Source organism: Salvelinus fontinalis, chromosome 27 (assembly GCF_029448725.1).
Source record: "Salvelinus fontinalis isolate EN_2023a chromosome 27, ASM2944872v1, whole genome shotgun sequence".
Taxonomy (NCBI): domain Eukaryota; kingdom Metazoa; phylum Chordata; class Actinopteri; order Salmoniformes; family Salmonidae; genus Salvelinus; species Salvelinus fontinalis.
This window is the reverse complement of record NC_074691.1, coordinates 41,290,818-41,312,588: the sequence shown is the minus strand read 5'-3', so window position 1 is coordinate 41,312,588 and position 21,771 is coordinate 41,290,818. Positions and strand designations below refer to the sequence as shown.

The following is a 21,771-nucleotide window of genomic DNA, read 5'->3' as shown; positions in this document are numbered from 1 at the left end:
GTACTAAACCTGCTGTATATATGTTGTGATATAGCCTGGTACTAAACCTGCTGTATATATGTTGTGATATAGCCTGGTACTAAACCTGCTGTATATATGTTGTGATATAGCCTGGTACTAAACCTGCTGTATGTAACACATGTTGTGATATAGCCTGGTCCTAAACCTGCTGTATGTAACACATGTTGTGATATAGCCTGGTACTAAACCTGCTGTATATATGTTGTGATATAGCCTGGTACTAAACCTGCTGTATATATGTTGTGATATAGCCTGGTACTAAACCTGCTGTATACATGTTGTGATATAGCCTGGTACTAAACCTGCTGTATGTAACACATGTTGTGATATAGCCTGGTCCTAAACCTGCTGTACGTAACACATGTTGTGATATAGCCTGGTACTAAACCTGCTGTATGTAACACATTTTGTGATATAGCCTGGTCCTAAACCTGCTGTATGTAACACATGTTGTGATATAGCCTGGTCCTAAACCTGCTGTACGTAACACATGTTGTGATATAGCCTGGTCCTAAACCTGCTGTATATATGTTGTGATATAGCCTGGTCCTAAACCTGCTGTATATATGTTGTGATATAGCCTGGTCCTAAACCTGCTGTACGTAACACATGTTGTGATATAGCCTGGTCCTAAACCTGCTGTATATATGTTGTGATATAGCCTGGTCCTAAACCTGCTTTATGTATGTTGTGATATAGCCTGGTCCTAAACCTGCTGTATATAACACATGTTGTGATATAGCCTGGTCCTAAACCTGCTTTATGTATGTTGTGATATAGCCTGGTCCTAAACCTGCTGTATGTAACACATGTTGTGATATAGCCTGGTCCTAAACCTGCTGTATGTAACACATGTTGTGATATAGCCTGGTCCAAAACCTGCTGTATGTAACACATGTTGTGATATAGCCTGGTCCTAAACCTGATGTACGTAACATATGTTGTGATATAGCCTGGTACTAAACCTGCTGTATATATGTTGTGATATAGCCTGGTCCTAAACCTGCTGTATATATGTTGTGATATAGCCTGGTCCTAAACCTGCTGTATGTAACATATGTTGTGATATAGCCTGGTCCTAAACCTGCTGTATGTAACACATGTTGTGATATAGCCTGGTTCTAAACCTGCTGTATATATGTTGTGATATAGCCTGGTCCTAAACCTGCTGTATATATGTTGTGATATAGCCTGGTACTAAACCTGCTGTATATATGTTGTGATATAGCCTGGTACTAAACCTGCTGTATATATGTTGTGATATAGCCTGGTACTAAACCTGATGTATATATGTTGTGATATAGCCTGGTCCTAAACCTGCTGTATGTAACACATGTTGTGATATAGCCTGGTCCTAAACCTGCTGTATATATGTTGTGATATAGCCTGGTCCTAAACCTGCTGTATGTAACATGTTGTGATATAGCCTGGTCCTAAACCTGCTCTATGTAACACATGTTGTGATATAGCCTGGTCCTAAACCTGCTGTATGTAACACATGTTGTGATATAGCCTGGTCCTAAACCTGCTGTATACATGTTGTGATATAGCCTGGTACTAAACCTGCTGTATGTATGTTGTGATATAGCCTGGTCCTAAACCTGCTGTATGTAACACATGTTGTGATATAGCCTGGTCCTAAACCTGCTGTATGTAACACATGTTGTGATATAGCCTGGTCCTAAACCTGCTGTATATATGTTGTGATATAGCCTGGTCCTAAACCTGCTGTATATAACACATGTTGTGATATAGCCTGGTCCTAAACCTGCTGTATATATGTTGTGATATAGCCTGGTCCTAAACCTGCTGTATATATGTTGTGATATAGCCTGGTACTAAACCTGCTGTATATATGTTGTGATATAGCCTGGTCCTAAACCTGCTGTATATATGTTGTAATATAGCCTGGTCCTAAACCTGCTGTATATATGTTGTGATATAGCCTGGTCCTAAACCTGCTGTATGTAACACATGTTGTGATATAGCCTGGTACTAAACCTGCTGTATGTATGTTGTGATATAGCCTGGTTCTAAACCTGCTGTATGTAACACATGTTGTGATATAGCCTGGTCCTAAACCTGCTGTATGTAACACATGTTGTGATATAGCCTGGTCTTAAACCTGCTGTATATATGTTGTGATATAGCCTGGTCCTAAACCTGCTGTATATAACACATGTTGTGATATAGCCTGGTCCTAAACCTGCTGTATATATGTTGTGATATAGCCTGGTCCTAAACCTGCTGTATATATGTTGTGATATAGCCTGGTACTAAACCTGCTGTATATATGTTGTGATATAGCCTGGTCCTAAACCTGCTGTATATATGTTGTAATATAGCCTGGTCCTAAACCTGCTGTATATATGTTGTGATATAGCCTGGTCCTAAACCTGCTGTATGTAACACATGTTGTGATATAGCCTGGTACTAAACCTGCTGTACGTAACACATGTTGTGATATAGCCTGGTACTAAACCTGCTGTATGTAACACATGTTGTGATATAGCCTGGTCCTAAACCTGCTGTATGTAACACATGTTGTAATATAGCCTGGTCCTAAACCTGCTGTATGTATGTTGTGATATAGCCTGGTCCTAAACCTGCTGTATGTAACACATGTTGTGATATAACCTGGTCCTAAACCTGCTGTATATATGTTGTGATATAGCCTGGTACTAAACCTGCTGTATATATGTTGTGATATAGCCTGGTCCTAAACCTGCTGTATATATGTTGTGATATAGCCTGGTCCTAAACCTGCTGTATATATGTTGTGATATAGCCTGGTCCTAAACCTGCTGTATATATGTTGTGATATAGCCTGGTCCTAAACCTGCTGTATGTAACACATGTTGTGATATAACCTGGTCCTAAACCTGCTGTATATATGTTGTGATATAGCCTGGTACTAAACCTGCTGTATATATGTTGTGATATAGCCTGGAAAATAACTATATGTGACTCTGGATGATAACATAATGAGGGTTGTTTCCAGGCTGTTTTTCTAAAGAAGTTACATCTGCTTTGTGTTTTGTTCCCTTGCCACAATACTAACAAGTATTGCAATACTAGTATCGTCCCAGTCCTAGCGTCAAAACGTTGTAATACTAGTATTGTTCCAGTCCGACTTCCTTACTGGTTTGCCCCAAATGTCACCCTACTGCCTATATAGGGCCCATAGGCCTCTTGTCGAAAGTTGTGCACTATGTAGGTAATAGGCCTCTGGTCTAAAGTAGTGCACTATATAGGGAGTAGGGCCCTGGTCTATAGTAGTGTACTATATAGGGAATAGGGCCCTGGTCTATAGTAGTGCACTATATCGGGAGTAGGGCCCTGGTCTATAGTAGTGTACTATATAGGGAGTAGGGCCCTGGTCTTAAGTAGTGTACTATATAGGGAATAGGGCCCTGGTCTATAGTAGTGCACTATATAGGGAGTAGGGCCCTGGTCTATAGTAGTGTACTATAAAGGGAATAGGGCCCTGGTCTATAGTAGTGTACTATATAGGGAATAGGGCCCTGGTCTATAGTAGTGTACTATATAGGGAATAGGGCCCTGGTCTATAGTAGTGCACTATATAGGGAATAGGGTTCTGGTATAAAGTAGTGTACTATATAGGGAATAGGGTGCCATTTGGGAAGTAGCCATGTCTTTCTGTAGCAACACCCCCTACCCAGATTCAGCAGCAACAGGATGGTTTCCTGAGCATTTCAGAGATGGTTCATCTGATCTGGCTGCTGTCTTGGCTCTGTGTGCGGGATTTGCTAATGTTCTGGGCCAAAGGATGCACTATTTTATTGGAAAGAGAGAATTGACAAGTGTCTGTTTTGCCTGTGTGTATGTGTGTGTGTCATTGACTTGCATATGTGTGTATGCAGCTGCCAACGGTGTATATTTTGGTGTTGAATTAAACAGTAGAATAGTTAATTCTGGACTTAAACTGAGGAACAGTTGTATCTAAAAGCCTCTGCGAGGATGGTTTGGAGCAGAAAGATGAACCTCGTCTCTCTCCTCTCCCTAGACGGTGTCGGACATAGATAGAGGCTGGATCCTCGTTAACAAGGACCAACACAGACAGCTCAAATCACTGCAGGAGAAAGGCTCCAAGAAAGAAGTAAGCAAGACTGTCTCCTAGAACTATATCCTTCTTCTTCTACCAAGCTGGTGTAGAGTGACAGTATTATAACAGAAGAAGAAGTTGAATGGGTTGGAGGCAAACTCTCCTGTGTAGTTGTTTATAAAGTGGAGCCATGGCTTCCAATCAACTACATAGTAACTTTTGTAGGTAGTCGCACAATTTAATAGTTAACCGATGTATCTCCAATACTCCCTTCAGGAAGATATTTTAGATTACAAATTAAGCTATTGAAGAAGACCTTTTCAAAAGGTTGTGGCCAGTGGTGTAGCCATTGTCTTTCTGCCTGCTCTCTCTCTCCAGTTTATTCTGCTAGTTCATGTCTTTCTGCCTGCTCTCTCTCTCTCAGTTCATTCTGCTAGTTCATGTCTTTCTGCCTGCTCTCTCTCTCCCTCCAGTTCATTCTGCTAGTTCATGTCTTTCTGCCTGCTCTTTCTGCCTGCTCTCTCTCTCCAGTTTATTCTGCTAGTTCATGTCTTTCTGCCTGCTCTCTCTCTCTCTCCAGTTCATTCTGCTAGTTCATGTCTTTCTGCCTGCTCTCTCTCTCTCAGTTCATTCTGCTAGTTCATGTCTTTCTGCCTGCTCTCTCTCTCTCTCCAGTTCATTCTGCTAGTTCATGTCTTTCTGCCTGCTCTTTCTGCCTGCTCTCTCTCTCCAGTTTATTCTGCTAGTTCATGTCTTTCTGCCTGCTCTCTCTCTCTCTCCAGTTCATTCTGCTAGTTCATGTCTTTCTGCCTGCTCTCTCTCTCTCTCCAGTTCATTCTGCTAGTTCATGTCTTTCTGCCTGCTCTCTCTCTCTCTCCAGTTCATTCTGCTAGTTCATGTCTTTCTGCCTGCTCTTTCTGCCTGCTCTCTCTCCAGTTCATTCTGCTAGTTCATGTCTTTCTGCCTGCTCTCTCTCCAGTTCATTCTGCTAGTTCATGTCTTTCTGCCTGCTCTCTCTCCAGTTCATTCTGCTAGTTCATGTCTTTCTGCCTGTTTCTCCAGTTCATTAGGCTAGGTCATGTCTTTCTACCTGTTTCTCCAGTTCATTAGGCTAGGTCATGTCTTTCTACCTGTTTCTCCAGTTCATTAGGCTAGTTCATGTCTTTCTACCTGTTTCTCCAGTTCATTAGGCTAGTTCATGTCTTTCTACCTGTTTCTCCAGTTCATTAGGCTAGGTCATGTCTTTCTACCTGTTTCTCCAGTTCATTAGGCTAGTTCATGTCTTTCTACCTGTTTCTCCAGTTCATTAGGCTAGGTCATGTCTTTCTACCTGTTTCTCCAGTTCATGTCTTTCTACCTGTTTCGCTAGGTCATGTCTTTCTACCTGTTTCGCTAGGTCATGTCTTTCTACCTGTTTCTCCAGTTCATTAGGCTAGGCCAGACGCTGAAGTACTTTGGCTACATCCAGTTTGACCCGTGCGTGACAGACTTCCCGGAGAAGGGCTGTCACGTGATCGTCTCTGCAGGCAACAACGAGCTTAACTTCCAGGTCAAGCTGCCCAATGAACAGATGAAGGAGGGGAGCTTCAAGGTCACGCGCATGAGGTGCTGGCGCGTCACTTCGTCTGTAAGTAACCCTAACCCCAAATTAAGTTACTCGACTCTCTATTTTAAGTGTCCTCTGAACGCTGAATTTGGAGTAGGGGGAAGTTGTTCTTCTACGGTCAGTTTTACAGGGGAGGGAACCAATTTCATAATTCGGTTATAATCCATCCAAATTATGACCGAATTGGTGTTACCGTGACCTCTCACCTTTCCCCTCCCCTTCTCATGAACACAAGTGTGGTCCTCCTAAAGTGTGCCACACACATGCTTCTATTCCACTCCTCTGGGTAAACTGCTGAGCTCTCATCAGACCACTTATCAAACCAAATCAAATGTATTTATATAGCCCTTCTTACATCAGGGGGGGGGGGGGGGGGGGGGCGCCAACCCAGACAGGAAGATCACGTCAGTGACTCAAACCACTCAAGTGACGCACCCCTCCTAGGGACGGCATGAAAGAGCACCAGTAAGCCAGTGACTCAGCCCCTGTAATAGGGTTAGAGGCAGAGAATCCCAGTGGAGAGAGGGGAACCGGCCAGGCAGAGACAGCAAGGGCGGTTCGTTGCTCCAGAGCCTTTCCGTTCACCTTCACACTCCTGGGCCAGACTACACTCAATCATATGACCTACTGAAGAGATAAGTCTTCAGTAAAGACTTAAAGGTTGAGACCGAGTCTGCGTCTCTCACATGGATAGGCAGACCATTCCATAAAAATGGAGATCTATAGGAGAAAGCCCTGCCTCCAGCTGTTTGCTTAGAAATTCTAGGGACATTAAGGAGGCCTGCGTCTTGTGACCGTAGCGTACGTGTAGGTATGTACGGCAGGACCAACTCGGAAAGATAGGTAGGAGCCAGCCCATGTAACGCTTTGTAGGTTAGCAGTAAAACCTTGAAATCAGCCCTTGCCTTAACAGGTAGCCAGCGTAGGGAGGCTAGCACTGGAGTAAAGCACCTCTATAAAGCAGCTCTATAACCTCTATAAAGCAGCTCTATAACCTCTATAAAGCAGCTCTATAATCTCTATAAAGCACCTCTATAACCTCTATAAAGCACCTCTCTAATCTCTATAACCTATATAACCTCTATAAAGCACCTCTATAATCTCTATAACCTCTATAAAGCACCTCTAATCTCTATAACCTCTATAAAGCAGCTCTATAACCTCTATAAAGCAGCTCTATAACCTCTATAAAGCAGCTCTATAACCTCTATAAAGCACCTCTATAACCTCTATAAAGCACCTCTATAACCTCTATAAAGCACCTCTATAATCTCTATAACCTATATAACCTCTATAAAGCACCTCTATAATCTCTATAACCTCTATAACCCCTAAAGCAGCTCTATAACCTCTATAAAGCAGCTCTATAACCTCTAACCTCTATAAAGCAGCTCTATAACCTCTATAAAGCACCTCTATAAAGCACCTCTATAATCTCTATAACCTATATAACCTCTATAAAGCACCTCTATAAAGCAGCTCTATAACCTCTATAAAGCAGCTCTATAACCTCTCTAACCTCTATAAAGCACCTCTATGAAGCACCTCTCTAACCTCTATAAAGCAGCTCTCTAACCTCTATAAAGCACCTCTCTAACCTCTATAAAGCACCTCTCTAACCTCTATAAAGCACCTCTCTAACCTCTATAAAGCACCTCTATAACCTCTATAAAGCACCTCCTATAAGGTTCCGAGTTCCAAACTGCCTCTGGAAGCAACGTCAGCACAAGAACTGTTCATCGTTAGATTCATGAAATGGGTTTCCGTGGCCAAGCAGCCGCACGCACACAAGCCTAAAATCTTGAAGTGGTGTAAATAGTTTCCCTGGAGTGATGAATCACGCTTCACCATCTGGCAGTCCGACGGACAAATCTGGGTTTGGCGGATTCCAGGAGAACGCTACCTGCCCCAATGCATAGTGCCAACTGTAAAGTTTGGTGGAGGAGGAATAATGGTCTGGGGCTGTTTTTCATGGTTCGGGCCCCTTAGTTCCAGTGGAGGGAAATCTTAATGCTACAGCATACAATGACATTCTAGACGATTCTGTGCTTCCAACTTTGTGGCAAGTTTGGGGAAGGCCCTTTCATGTTTCAGCATGATAATGCCTCAGTGCACAAAGCAAGGTCCATACAGAAATAGTTTGTTGAGATCAGTGTGGAAGAACTTGACTGGCCTGCACAAAGCCCTGACCTCAACCCCATCGAACACCTTTGGGATAAATTGGAACGCCGACTGTGAGCCAGGCTTAATTGTCCCAACACCAGTGCCCGACCTCACTAATGCTTTTGTGGCTGAAAGGCATCCAGTTGGTAACAGGGAACATGGTTTAGTTCTGCCCCCCCCCCCCCCCCATTACATGGACCAGTAGTTAACGATACTACTAAACTCCCTCTCAGGGATCCCAGTCATATTTAATGAGTGTTCCTCTCCAAACAAACGATTTCCAAACATCCTAATGCATCAGCTGTGCATTAATAGGAGAGGCATCTGAAAAACACATCTCAACTTGGAACAAGAGATGCTATTCTATCTCATTACCCAGGGGGCTTGAGGAGGAAGTGGAAACAGACTGTGTTTCCAGACGGAGACTCATAAGCAGTAGGTCTAGTGAGCACTATGATGAGAGACGGTACATATCTGTCCCAAATGACCCACTGCAGACTTGGAGAGCCCTTAAGTACAGACTGAACACTAATGGGAGACGAGTCCCCGTCTCCAGGGAATTGTGTGTGTTTGAAACATCCTGCAAACAAGGGGTTGATAATGAAGGGGGTTTTGGAGGAGATGACAAGGCCGGACACAGGCTGTATCCCAAATGGCACCCTATTCCCTACATAGTGCACTACTTTTGACCTGAGTCCTATGCTCACAGCCAGGCCGGGATTCCATCTGATTGTCCTTCAATCCGGGAAGCTATACCCTCTGTCCTTTAGCAAACATTACATTCTCTGTAGTGTAGGCATTAATTAGCTGCACAGACTGCTTGAGTTCAGATGATGATGATGATGATGGTGTCCAACCATAGTGACCCTTGTCCCCTTCCCCAACCACAGCAGGTCCCGGTAGTGAACGGCTCATCCTCCCCGGCCCCCTGCTCCTCAGCCAAGTGTGAGGTGAAGTTGGAGCTGGCCTTCGAGTATCTGATGAGCAAAGATCGTCTCCAGTGGGTCACCATCACCAGCCCACAGGTCAGAGGTTAGGGTTTTAGAGGTCCGGTCAATATGGAGTCACCCAAGAGGTAGGAGTTTGACCTCTGCTGCTAATGAATGAAATATCTACAGTTAGTGTGTGTGTGTTTTCAGGCAATCATGATGAGCATCTGTCTTCAGTCGATGGTTGATGAGCTGATGGTGAAGAAGTCAGGGGGCAGCATCAAGAAGGTGCGTGTTAGGTCTTTGGTGATGGGACGGATACACCTTAACTAGTCTGCCATGTTCTGACTTCCTGTATTCATTATGTCTTGTTCAGATGCTAAGGAAACGTCACAATGGCTCCCTACATCGGTCTGAAAGTCAGCAAGCTGTGAAATCCCCCCCTCTACTGGTGAGAACGGGGACTGCACAGGTCTATGATATATGCCACTGTGATTATGCCCGGAGGGGGACACGTTTAGCCGTTTTGAATGGAGGGATCGTCTACTTGATGTTTCACCTTGTTTGTGACCTTCCTCTCCCCCCGCAGGACTCTCCTGACCCAAACCGAGAACAGATTGTCAAACTCTCAGTGAGTAATGTTTCTACTTTGATCTCCAAAAATGTCAAGTCCACAGAATTACATAGAGAAAAACAATTAACAGTAAATCATTTGCTCTCTATGGTTGAGTCTCTGTTTTAGGTGGCTGGGGGGGGGGTCGATATGAGTCTCTGTTTTAGGTGGCTGGGGGGGGTCGATATGAGTCTCTGTTTTAGGTGGCTGGGGGGTCGATATGAGTCTCTGTTTTAGGTGGCTGGGGGGGGTCGATATGAGTCTCTGTTTTAGGTGGCTGGGGGGGGTCGATATGAGTCTCTGTTTTAGGTGGCTGGGGGGTCGATATGAGTCTCTGTTTTAGGTGGCTGGGGGGTCGATATGAGTCTCTGTTTTAGGTGGCTGGGGGGTCGATATGAGTCTCTGTTTTAGGTGGCTGGGGGGGTCGATATGAGTCTCTGTTTTAGGTGGCTGGGGGGGGTCGATATGAGTCTCTGTTTTAGGTGGCTGGGGGGGGTCGATATGAGTCTCTGTTTTAGGTGGCTGGGGGGTCGATATGAGTCTCTGTTTTAGGTGGCTGGGGGGGGTCGATATGAGTCTCTGTTTTAGGTGGCTGGGGGGGTCGATATGAGTCTCTGTTTTAGGTGGCTGGGGGGGGTCGATATGAGTCTCTGTTTTAGGTGGCTGGGGGGTCGATATGAGTCTCTGTTTTAGGTGGCTGGGGGGGTCGATATGAGTCTCTGTTTTAGGTGGCTGGGGGGGGTCGATATGAGTCTCTGTTTTAGGTGGCTGGGGGGGGTCGATATGAGTCTCTGTTTTAGGTGGCTGGGGGGGTCGATATGAGTCTCTGTTTAAGGTGGCTGGGGGGGGTCGATATGAGTCTCTGTTTTAGGTGGCTGGGGGGGGTCGATATGAGTCTCTGTTTTAGGTGGCTGGGGGGTCGATATGAGTCTCTGTTTTAGGTGGCTGGGGGGTCGATATGAGTCTCTGTTTTAGGTGGCTGGGGGGTCGATATGAGTCTCTGTTTTAGGTGGCTGGGGGGGGGTCGATATGAGTCTCTGTTTTAGGTAGCTGGGGGTCGATATGAGTCTCTGTTTTAGGTGGCTGGGGGGGGTCGATATGAGTCTCTGTTTTAGGTGGCTGGGGGGGGTCGATATGAGTCTCTGTTTTATGTGGCTGGGGGGGGTCGATATGAGTCTCTGTTTTAGGTGGCTGGGGGGTCGATATGAGTCTCTGTTTTAGGTGGCTGGGGGGTCGATATGAGTCTCTGTTTTAGGTGGCTGGGGGGTCGATATGAGTCTCTGTTTTAGGTGGCTGGGGGGGTCGATATGAGTCTCTGTTTTAGGTGGCTGGGGGGGGTCGATATGAGTCTCTGTTTTAGGTGGCTGGGGGGGGTCGATATGAGTCTCTGTTTTAGGTGGCTGGGGGGGTCGATATGAGTCTCTGTTTTAGGTGGCTGGGGGGGTCGATATGAGTCTCTGTTTTAGGTGGCTGGGGGGTCGATATGAGTCTCTGTTTTAGATGGCTGGGGGGTCGATATGAGTCTCTGTTTTAGGTGGCTGGGGGGTCGATATGAGTCTCTGTTTTAGGTGGCTGGGGGGTCGATATGAGTCTCTGTTTTAGGTGGCTGGGGGGGGTCGATATGAGTCTCTGTTTTAGGTGGCTGGGGGGGGTCGATATGAGTCTCTGTTTTAGGTGGCTGGGGGGTCGATATGAGTCTCTGTTTTAGGTGGCTGGGGGGTCGATATGAGTCTCTGTTTTAGGTGGCTGGGGGGGTCGATATGAGTCTCTGTTTTAGGTGGCTGGGGGGTCGATATGAGTGTTTTAGGTGGCTAGGGGTCGATATGAGTCTCTGTTTTAGGTGGCTGGGGGGGTCGATATGAGTCTCTGTTTTAGGTGGCTGGGGGGTCGATATGAGTCTGTTTTAGGTGGCTAGGGGTCGATATGAGTCTCTGTTTTAGATGGCTGGGGGGGGTCGATATGAGTCTCTGTTTTAGGTGGCTGGGGGGGGTCGATATGAGTCTCTGTTTTAGGTGGCTAGGGGGTCGATATGAGTCTCTGTTTTAGGTGGCTGGGGGGTCGATATGAGTCTCTGTTTTAGGTGGCTGGGGGGTCGATATGAGTCTATGTTTTAGGTGGCTGGGGGGTCTATGAGTCTCTGTTTTAGGTGGCTGGGGGGTCGATATGAGTCTCTGTTTTAGGTGGCTGGGGGGGTCGATATGAGTCTCTGTTTTAGGTGGCTGGGGGGGGTCGATATGAGTCTCTGTTTTAGGTGGCTGGGGGGGGTCGATATGAGTCTCTGTTTTAGGTGGCTGGGGGGTCGATATGAGTCTCTGTTTTAGGTGGCTGGGGGGGTCGATATGAGTCTCTGTTTTAGGTGGCTGGGGGTCGATATGAGTCTCTGTTTTAGGTGGCTGGGGGTCGATATGAGTCTCTGTTTTAGGTGGCTGGGGGGGTCGATATGAGTCTCTGTTTTAGGTGGCTGGGGGTCGATATGAGTCTCTGTTTTAGGTGGCTGGGGGGGGTCGATATGAGTCTCTGTTTTAGGTGGCTGGGGGGGGTCGATATGAGTCTCTGTTTTAGGTGGCTGGGGGGGGTCGATATGAGTCTCTGTTTTAGGTGGCTGGGGGGGGTCGATATGAGTCTCTGTTTTAGGTGGCTGGGGGGGGTCGATATGAGTCTCTGTTTTAGGTGGCTGGGGGGGGTCGATATGAGTCTCTGTTTTAGGTGGCTGGGGGGGTCGATATGAGTCTCTGTTTTAGGTGGCTGGGGGGGTCGATATGAGTCTCTGTTTTAGGTGGCTGGGGGGGGGTCGATATGAGTCTCTGTTTTAGGTGGCTGGGGGGGTCGATATGAGTCTCTGTTTTAGGTGGCTGGGGGGGGTCGATATGAGTCTCTGTTTTAGGTGGCTGGGGGGGTCGATATGAGTCTCTGTTTTAGGTGGCTGGGGGGTCGATATGAGTCTCTGTTTTAGGTGGCTGGGGGGTCGATATGAGTCTCTGTTTTAGGTGGCTGGGGGGTCGATATGAGTCTCTGTTTTAGGTGGCTGGGGGGGGTCGATATGAGTCTCTGTTTTAGGTGGCTGGGGGGGGGGTCGATATGAGTCTATGTTCTAGGTGGCTGGGGGTCGATATGAGTCTCTGTTTTAGGTGGCTGGGGGGTCGATATGAGTCTCTGTTTTAGGTGGCTGGGGGGGTCGATATGAGTCTCTGTTTTAGGTGGCTGGGGGGTCGATATGAGTCTGTTTTAGGTGGCTAGGGGTCGATATGAGTCTCTGTTTTAGATGGCTGGGGGGGGTCGATATGAGTCTCTGTTTTAGGTGGCTGGGGGGGGTCGATATGAGTCTCTGTTTTAGGTGGCTAGGGGGTCGATATGAGTCTCTGTTTTAGGTGGCTGGGGGGTCGATATGAGTCTCTGTTTTAGGTGGCTGGGGGGTCGATATGAGTCTTTGTTTTAGGTGGCTGGGGGGTCGATATGAGTCTATGTTTTAGGTGGCTGGGGGGTCGATATGAGTCTCTGTTTTAGGTGGCTGGGGGGGTCGATATGAGTCTCTGTTTTAGGTGGCTGGGGGGGTCAATATGAGTCTCTGTTTTAGGTGGCTGGGGGGTCGATATGAGTCTCTGTTTTAGGTGGCTGGGGGGGTCGATATGAGTCTCTGTTTTAGGTGGCTAGGGGTCGATATGAGTCTCTGTTTTAGGTGGCTGGGGGGGTCGATATGAGTCTCTGTTTTAGTTGGCTGGGGGGGTCGATATGAGTCTCTGTTTTAGGTGGCTGGGGGGGTCGATATGAGTCTCTGTTTTAGGTGGCTGGGGGGTCGATATGAGTCTCTGTTTTAGGTGGCTTGGGGCTCGATATGAGTCTCTGTTTTAGGTGGCTGGGGGGGTCGATATGGAAATTTGTAAGTGACTGTTTCTCTAACACGATGTCTCTGTTTTTCTCTGTCAGACTAAGCTGAGCTCCGTGTCTCTCAGAGGGATCAGCGCCTCCAACTCAGCCAATGACATCAGCGGCAACGATTTCCATGGCAACTATGCCTTCGAGGGGATCGGGGATGATGACCTGTAATATCCCACACCCACCCCCACCACCCCCCCCCCACCCCACACCTCCACCTGTCGAACGCAACCTGCATAGATTCCAAGCTGAGCCGAGCGGATTGTCTGATTCTGTAAGATTGTAGCCCTTCCTGGGAGTCTGCTGCCTGCCTTAAGATCAGTCTTGTCGTATCAGCTTCACAAAGATTGCCATCTATCTTATGTGTTTCAGGTACAGAATGACTGCCTACCCGCTGCCCTCCTGTTTTACAATCCTATCCCCCCCGTATTCAACTTAATAAAATATCAAGAACAAATAGAACTCAAATTACAGTCTGCAGTCTAATCCACGGGGGTCATGCTGTGAAACACTCTCAATTGACGTTGAAATGACTAAAACCAAGTGGAAGCTGTGATAATGGACCCAAATCTATAGTCTCGTCACTCTGTCCAGCTAGATAAGTCATGTATAGTTTCTCCACTCTGTCCAGCTAGATAAGTCATGTATAGTTTCTCCACTCTGTCCAGCTAGATAAGTCATGTATAGTCTCGTCACTCTGTCCAGCTAGATAACAGTCATGTATAGTCTCGTCACTCTGTCTAGCTAGATAAGTCATGTATAGTCTCGTCACTCTGTCCAGCTAGATAACAGTCATGTATAGTCTCGTCACTCTGTCCAGCTAGATAAGTCATGTATAGTCTCGTCACTCTGTCCAGCTAGATAAGTCATGTATAGTCTCGTCACTCTGTCTAGCTAGATAACAGTCATTTATAGTCTCGTCACTCTGTCTAGCTAGATAAGTCATTTATAGTCTCTTCACTCTGTCCAGCTAGATAACAGTCATGTATAGTCTCCTCACTCTGTCTAGCTGACAGTCATGTATAGTCTCTTCACTCTGTCCAGCTAGATAAGTCATGTATAGTTTCTCCACTCTGTCCAGCTAGATAAGTCATGTATAGTTTCTCCACTCTGTCCAGCTAGATAAGTCATGTATAGTCTCGTCACTCTGTCCAGCTAGATAAGTCATGTATAGTCTCGTCACTCTGTCCAGCTAGATAAGTCATGTATAGTCTCGTCACTCTGTCCAGCTAGATAAGTCATGTATAGTCTCTACACTCTGTCCAGCTAGATAAGTCATTTATAGTCTCTTCACTCTGTCCAGCTAGATAACAGTCATTTATAGTCTCGTCACTCTGTCCAGCTAGATAAGTCATTTATAGTCTCTTCACTCTGTCCAGCTAGATAACAGTCATGTATAGTCTCTACACTCTGTCCAGCTAGATAAGTCATTTATAGTCTCGTCACTCTGTCCAGCTAGATAAGTCATGTATAGTCTCTACACTCTGTCCAGCTAGATAAGTCATTTATAGTCTCTTCACTCTGTCCAGCTAGATAACAGTCATTTATAGTCTCGTCACTCTGTCCAGCTAGATAAGTCATGTATAGTCTCTACACTCTGTCCAGCTAGATAAGTCATTTATAGTCTCTTCACTCTGTCCAGCTAGATAACAGTCATTTATAGTCTCGTCACTCTGTCCAGCTAGATAAGTCATTTATAGTCTCTTCACTCTGTCCAGCTAGATAACAGTCATGTATAGTCTCTACACTCTGTCCAGCTAGATAACAGTCATGTATAGTCTCTACACTCTGTCCAGCTAGATAAGTCATTTATAGTCTCTTCACTCTGTCCAGCTAGATAAGTCATTTATAGTCTCTTCACTCTGTCCAGCTAGATAAGTCATCTATAGTCTCTTCACTCTGTCCAGCTGACAGTCATCTATAGTCTCTTCACTCTGTCCAGCTAGATAAGTCATTTACAGTCTCTACACTCTGTCCAGCTAGCGGACAGTCATAGAAACGAATGCTGGACAGGAATCATAGTAAATTCCAGAAGTGATGGATATGGAACTATTGTTTGTCCATTTTTTGACGGCAAGGAATATAACACATTTTGAGTGTGGCCCTCCGGACCTCAGTGAAGATCAAATCCGGCCCGAGGAGAACCATCATTTTTTCCCGTTCAGTTATACTTTACCGACCAGCAAAATAAAGTCCTAAAAGATACGTTTTAAATCGCTCCTTTCTCTTCCTTTTTAAACCTCCTGAAATCATTCCCCCCCCCCCCCCCCCCTTACATTTAGCTTGACATGAAATGACTTCACCAATGGATAGAGCAGGCAAGTTACAGTATATACATGCATTAGACAGTGTAGGGTGCAACTTGCGACAGAAATTTTGCAGGTGAGGGGAGCGCTGGGTATGTTGTTATGACGTGCATTATCTGAATTAGACCACTGAATTATACCTACGGAGGAGCGGCTTCTATGAAGGAACTTCTCATCTTTGAACTTCAGAGAGTTGGCTTAGCTAACGTTGGACCAGAGCTAGCTAACGTTGGACCAGAGCTAGCTAACGTTGGACCAGAGCTAGCTAACGTTGGACCAGAGCTAGCTAACGTTGGACCAGAGCTAGCTAACGTTGGACCAGAGCTAGCTAACGTTGGACCAGAGCTAGCCCATGACAAATGACTCCGTTCCATTACATTACACATAATGCCGCTTAGAGTTTTTGAGAGCAGGACCAGAGCTAGCTAACAAGGTTGTGTGTGTGTGTGCAGATATTTTTTAAGTAAAAATGTCTTACTTTTTTTTTTAGTTAATAAATACAATGTGAAACGTGATAACTACAGTATCCCTACCTAGCATTGAAAAAGTTAATCCATTCTAATTAAAAAATCACATTTCTGAATTATGCTTGTAACATCAGTCGCTACAGTAGACTATGCTTCAGAGGGAGGGGCAGGTAGCCTACAAACACACTGGCAAAGATTTTCAGCTGGCAGACACTGGAATAACTTCCTGGGTGATAAAGTGAGGGCTTTGTTGCGTTCTTTTTTTTTGTGGGACTGAAAAATACCCAGAATGTAAAAGAGCGTTATCAACCGGTTCCCATGCTTTTAGAAGAACGGTTCTGTTCTGGAACAGTATTGATCACTTCCGTTCTCGGTTCTGGTTCTGTTCCTCAGAAAATGTTGTTATTGTTCTGTTCCCTGAACCAGTTCCAACCCCTGGTCTTCATAGATTACTTTCTACCATAGAGCATCCTCACATTCCTTCATTCTACAATAGAGCATCCTCATAATTCCTTCATTCTACCATAGAGCATCCTGACATTCCTTCATTCTACCATAGAGCATCCTGACATTCCTTCATTCTACCATAGAGCATCCTGGCATTCCTTCATTCTACCATAGAGCATCCTGACATTCCTTCATTCTACCATAGAGCATCCTGACATTCCTTCATTCTACCATAGAGCGTCCTGACATTCCTTCATTCTACCATAGAGCGTCCTGACATTCCTTCATTCTACCATAGAGCATCCTGGCATTCCTTCATTCTACCATAGAGCATCCTCGCATTCCTTCATTCTACCATAGAGCATCCTGACATTCCTTCATTCTACCATAGAGCATCCTGACATTCCTTCATTCTACCATAGAGCATCCTGACATTCCTTCATTCTACCATAGAGCATCCTGACATTCCTTCATTCTACCATAGAGCATCCTCACATTCCTTCATTCTACCATAGATCGTCCTCACATTCCTTCATTCTACCATAGATCGTCCTCACATTCCTTCATTCTACCATAGAGCGTCCTGACATTCCTTCATTCTACCATAGATCGTCCTCACATTCCTTCATTCTACCATAGAGCGTCCTGACATTCCTTCATTCTACCATAGAGCGTCCTGACATTCCTTCATTCTACCATAGAGCGTCCTGGCATTCCTTCATTCTACCATAGAGCGTCCTGGCATTCCTTCATTCTACCATAGAGCGTCCTGGCATTCCTTCATTCTACCATAGAGCGTCCTGACATTCCTTCATTCTACCATAGAGCGTCCTGACATTCCTTCATTCTACCATAGAGCGTCCTGACATTCCTTCATTCTACCATAGAGCGTCCTGACATTCCTTCATTCTACCATAGAGCGTCCTGACATTCCTTCATTCTACCATAGAGCGTCCTGACATTCCTTCATTCTACCATAGAGCGTCCTGACATTCCTTCATTCTACCATAGAGCGTCCTGACATTCCTTCATTCTACCATAGATCGTCCTCACATTCCTTCATTCTACCATAGAGCGTCCTCACATTCCTTCATTCTACCATAGAGCGTCCTGACATTCCTTCATTCTACCATAGAGCGTCCTGACATTCCTTCATTCTACCATAGAGCGTCCTGACATTCCTTCATTCTACCATAGAGCGTCCTGACATTCCTTCATTCTACCATAGAGCGTCCTCGCATTCCTTCATTCTACCATAGAGCATCCTCGCATTCCTTCATTCTACCATAGAGCGTCCTCGCATTCCTTCATTCTACCATAGAGCGTCCTCGCATTCCTTCATTCTACCATAGAGCGTCCTGACATTCCTTCATTCTACCATAGAGCGTCCTGACATTCCTTCATTCTACCATAGAGCGTCCTGACATTCCTTCATTCTACCATAGAGCGTCCTGACATTCCTTCATTCTACCATAGAGCGTCCTGACATTCCTTCATTCTACCATAGAGCGTCCTGACATTCCTTCATTCTACCATAGAGCGTCCTGACATTCCTTCATTCTACCATAGAGCGTCCTGACATTCCTTCATTCTACCATAGAGCGTCCTGACATTCCTTCATTCTACCATAGAGCGTCCTGACATTCCTTCATTCTACCATAGAGCGTCCTGACATTCCTTCATTCTACCATAGAGCGTCCTGACATTCCTTCATTCTACCATAGAGCGTCCTCACATTCCTTCATTCTACCATAGAGCGTCCTCACATTCCTTCATTCTACCATAGAGCGTCCTCACATTCCTTCATTCTACCATAGAGCGTCCTCACATTCCTTCATTCTACCATAGAGCATCCTCACATTCCTTCATTCTACCATAGAGCATCCTCACATTCCTTCATTCTACCATAGAGCATCCTCACATTCCTTCATTCTACCATAGAGCATCCTCACATTCCTTCATTCTACCATAGAGCATCCTCACATTCCTTCATTCTACCATAGAGCATCCTCACATTCCTTCATTCTACCATAGAGCATCCTCACATTCCTTCATTCTACCATAGAGCATCCTCACATTCCTTCATTCTACCATAGAGCATCCTCACATTCCTTCATTCTACCATAGAGCATCCTCACATTCCTTCATTCTACCATAGAGCGTCCTGACATTCCTTCATTCTACCATAGAGCGTCCTGACATTCCTTCATTCTACCATAGAGCGTCCTGACATTCCTTCATTCTACCATAGAGCGTCCTCGCATTCCTTCATTCTACCATAGAGCGTCCTCGCATTCCTTCATTCTACCATAGAGCGTCCTGACATTCCTTCATTCTACCATAGAGCGTCCTGACATTCCTTCATTCTACCATAGATCGTCCTCACATTCCTTCATTCTACCATAGATCGTCCTCACATTCCTTCATTCTACCATAGAGCATCCTGTCATTCCTTCATTCTACCATAGAGCATCCTCACATTCCTTCATTTTACCATAGAGCATCCTCACATTCCTTCATTCTACCATAGAGCATCCTGTCATTCCTTCATTCTACCATAGAGCATCCTGACATTCCTTCATTCTACCATAGAGCATCCTGACATTCCTTCATTCTACCATAGATCATCCTGACATTCCTTCATTCTACCATAGAGCATCCTGACATTCCTTCATTCTACCATAGAGCATCCTGACATTCCTTCATTCTAAAAGGGCCCTTGTGTCTTTCTTCATCGGTGTATTTTCTTTTAGCCTGTAATTCTGTCACTTGGATCAGAAATCCAAGGTACGTTGTAACAAGGGTGTCAATTCTAGCTCTTGAAATGGGTTACTTATACGCGGAATGTAAGTGTTAATGTTTCCAAAATGTTTTTCCCAATAACTTCCTTTGTAGGATGTTATTGATCTTCCCCATCATTCATAACAGTGCTGTTTTAATGATGATTAGTGTGAGTTTTAATGTGAATCTTCAAGTACATGTTTCAGACTTGGTAGTGTTATTATTAATATTGCCTGAAAGATGATTTGAACATTTCAACTTCTGGTCCTGTGGTCCACTGTGGGTTGCCATAGGTCGAAACGCAAAACCCACCAACCAAGTATCAGCCTTAGGTAATGTGACCTCACCAGCTAGAATCTTGCAGGAGGAGATGTTTGATTTGGTCGGTTGCACTTCCTGAACCCAGTATTACAGATGGAGACGGATATTTATTAAGTAATGTGGAGCATGAAAAACAATGGTCTGCTTCCTAAATGGCACCCTATGTCCTATATAGTGCACTACTTTAGATCAGGGCACTATAGATACCTATTCCCTATATAGTGCACTACATAGGGAATAGGGTGCCATGGAATATTTCCAAGGGGTTCTGAAAATCCATAATTTCTTGTTCTTCCCCCCCCCCCCCACCAATTTTGTTTTTTGTGGTTTTTCATAAATGCCAAAATTATAGTTTACTAAAGCATTTTGCACAACATTTTTTAAAATCATGGTATAAAGTGACTTATAGTTGTACATGCAATTAAAATATTCTGAACAATGTAGTAACATCTGTATAGTCAATAGTTTGTAATCAAAAACAGATCAAATGTAATCAACAATTGTTTACAGAATGATTTTTTTTTTAGTTGGAATGAAAAGTGTATTCAAATTCCATGTCTGATTTTTGATTATTGATTGTGTTAGTTTAACAAACAAAGTTTTGGGGGTTTGTGTAACATTTTTCTTGAATAAACAAATGTGGCAATCATCTCAAGAGGTGCTTAATTGAAAACGGACATATTTAATCTGTGATCTCATGTCAGGACACAGATGAAAGTCTGTATGAAAAATTCATTTTTCACCATTTTGTTAAATTGGGAGTTTATTCAAAAACATTCCCATTTGGTTAGTATCAATGTAACCCAGATTCCAGGCTTTTTCCTCGTTGATGAACAATACTTAGTTGTCAAGATGTGTTGACACGAAGAAAGCTATAGCCTTGTGGTCCAAGATCTGTTTGTGTCGTCTTGCCTACGGTCATTGTAGTAGCCTGGATACCCGTCTGTTCAGCTAGCGTTCCACTCCTCACAATCACTCAGAATAAAATGAGTGGCATGCTAGCTCAACAGACTAGTACCCAGGCAATGGAAATTGAGCTATACAACACAAACAGATCTGGGACCAGGCTATGAGGAGGAAGCAGAATCATGAATGTTATCTCAACTATTATAGCTGTTCTGATCAAATGTAACGCCATGGCAAGTCAAGGAAACGCAAACCCCATTGACTGTGCTCTTATTAGTCAGCTGGAATGTATGGATGTTTTCTGTAGAGAATGTTGTTTGCGTCGGCCAAAATGGCACCCTACAGTATTCCCTATATAGTGCACAACTTTTTTGACCGGAGCCCATAGACGGCCACTATATATAGGGTGTAGGGCGCCGTGAAAGATGCAGGTTCTGTCACTTCTCTCGTTAAGTGTTCTCAATCAGAGAGGCTTAGATACTCTGGATCTGTCAAATGGTGCCCTATTCCCTATAGGTGTGCACTACTTTTTATTAGGACCCAATGGCACCCCTATGTAGTGCACTACTTTTGACCAGAGCCCTATGGGAAATAGTGTACCACAAGATACTCTGAATGGTGTCAAGATAATTCTGTTTCGGTTTTTTTTTTCTTCCATCGCCGTATTATACTGTTATACTAATAAATGGATTTAAATAAATGTATAGGTGCCAAATTATTGAGTCTGTATTTGTATTAGCCTGGATGGACAACAACATGTAACACTCTCATTCTACTGGTATAAACTAGTGAAGTACGCACTTTTATCTGTATATACTGGCCTTGAACTTTAAGCATGATTAATAACATGCTCTTCACCTGCTATTTGTTCTGGGAGACCTAAGAAATGAAGGTGTGTCTACAGATATCTACCGTATTCTGACCTTTTGACTTAATTCCACCACCTTTATGCGAGAGGAAACTATGAATAAGGTCTAGGGAACCTACCGCGTTCCAAGGTGGGGGAAAAAAGATCCAGTCTCCAAGCACTGTAATTTACAAGTCGATGCAATGGTGAGTTCCTTTTAACAGTTTGGATAAGCGAATTGTAAATATAAGACTTGTTTTAAATCTATTTTTACCTTATCGCTAGAGATGACTCTGTTTGCTGCCATGTGACTGGTTTCAAAGTCAAGTTGATGAAATGTGCCATTATGCAGAATTTAAATTGTAGGACTTTTTAACTTGCAGGCATAGGCACTCGGTCTTAATTATAGGCAACCCCAACTTCCT

At 44.6% G+C, this 21,771-nt stretch overlaps 1 protein-coding gene across 1 annotated transcript in view; it reads left to right on the top strand.

Annotated features, from left to right (window-relative positions):
- The window catches only part of LOC129825587 (sorting nexin-17), an 81,737-nt gene extending 60,538 nt beyond the window's left edge, over nt 1-21,199 (top strand). The window contains exons 9-15 of the mRNA XM_055885788.1: nt 4,049-4,141; nt 5,511-5,714; nt 8,747-8,881; nt 8,996-9,073; nt 9,162-9,236; nt 9,375-9,416; nt 13,323-21,199. Coding sequence (XP_055741763.1) covers nt 4,049-4,141; nt 5,511-5,714; nt 8,747-8,881; nt 8,996-9,073; nt 9,162-9,236; nt 9,375-9,416; nt 13,323-13,442 — 747 coding nt within the window. The 3' untranslated portion in view covers nt 13,443-21,199. The remainder of the gene's footprint in view (nt 1-4,048; nt 4,142-5,510; nt 5,715-8,746; nt 8,882-8,995; nt 9,074-9,161; nt 9,237-9,374; nt 9,417-13,322) is intronic.
- The last annotated feature ends 572 nt before the right edge of the window (nt 21,200-21,771 follow it).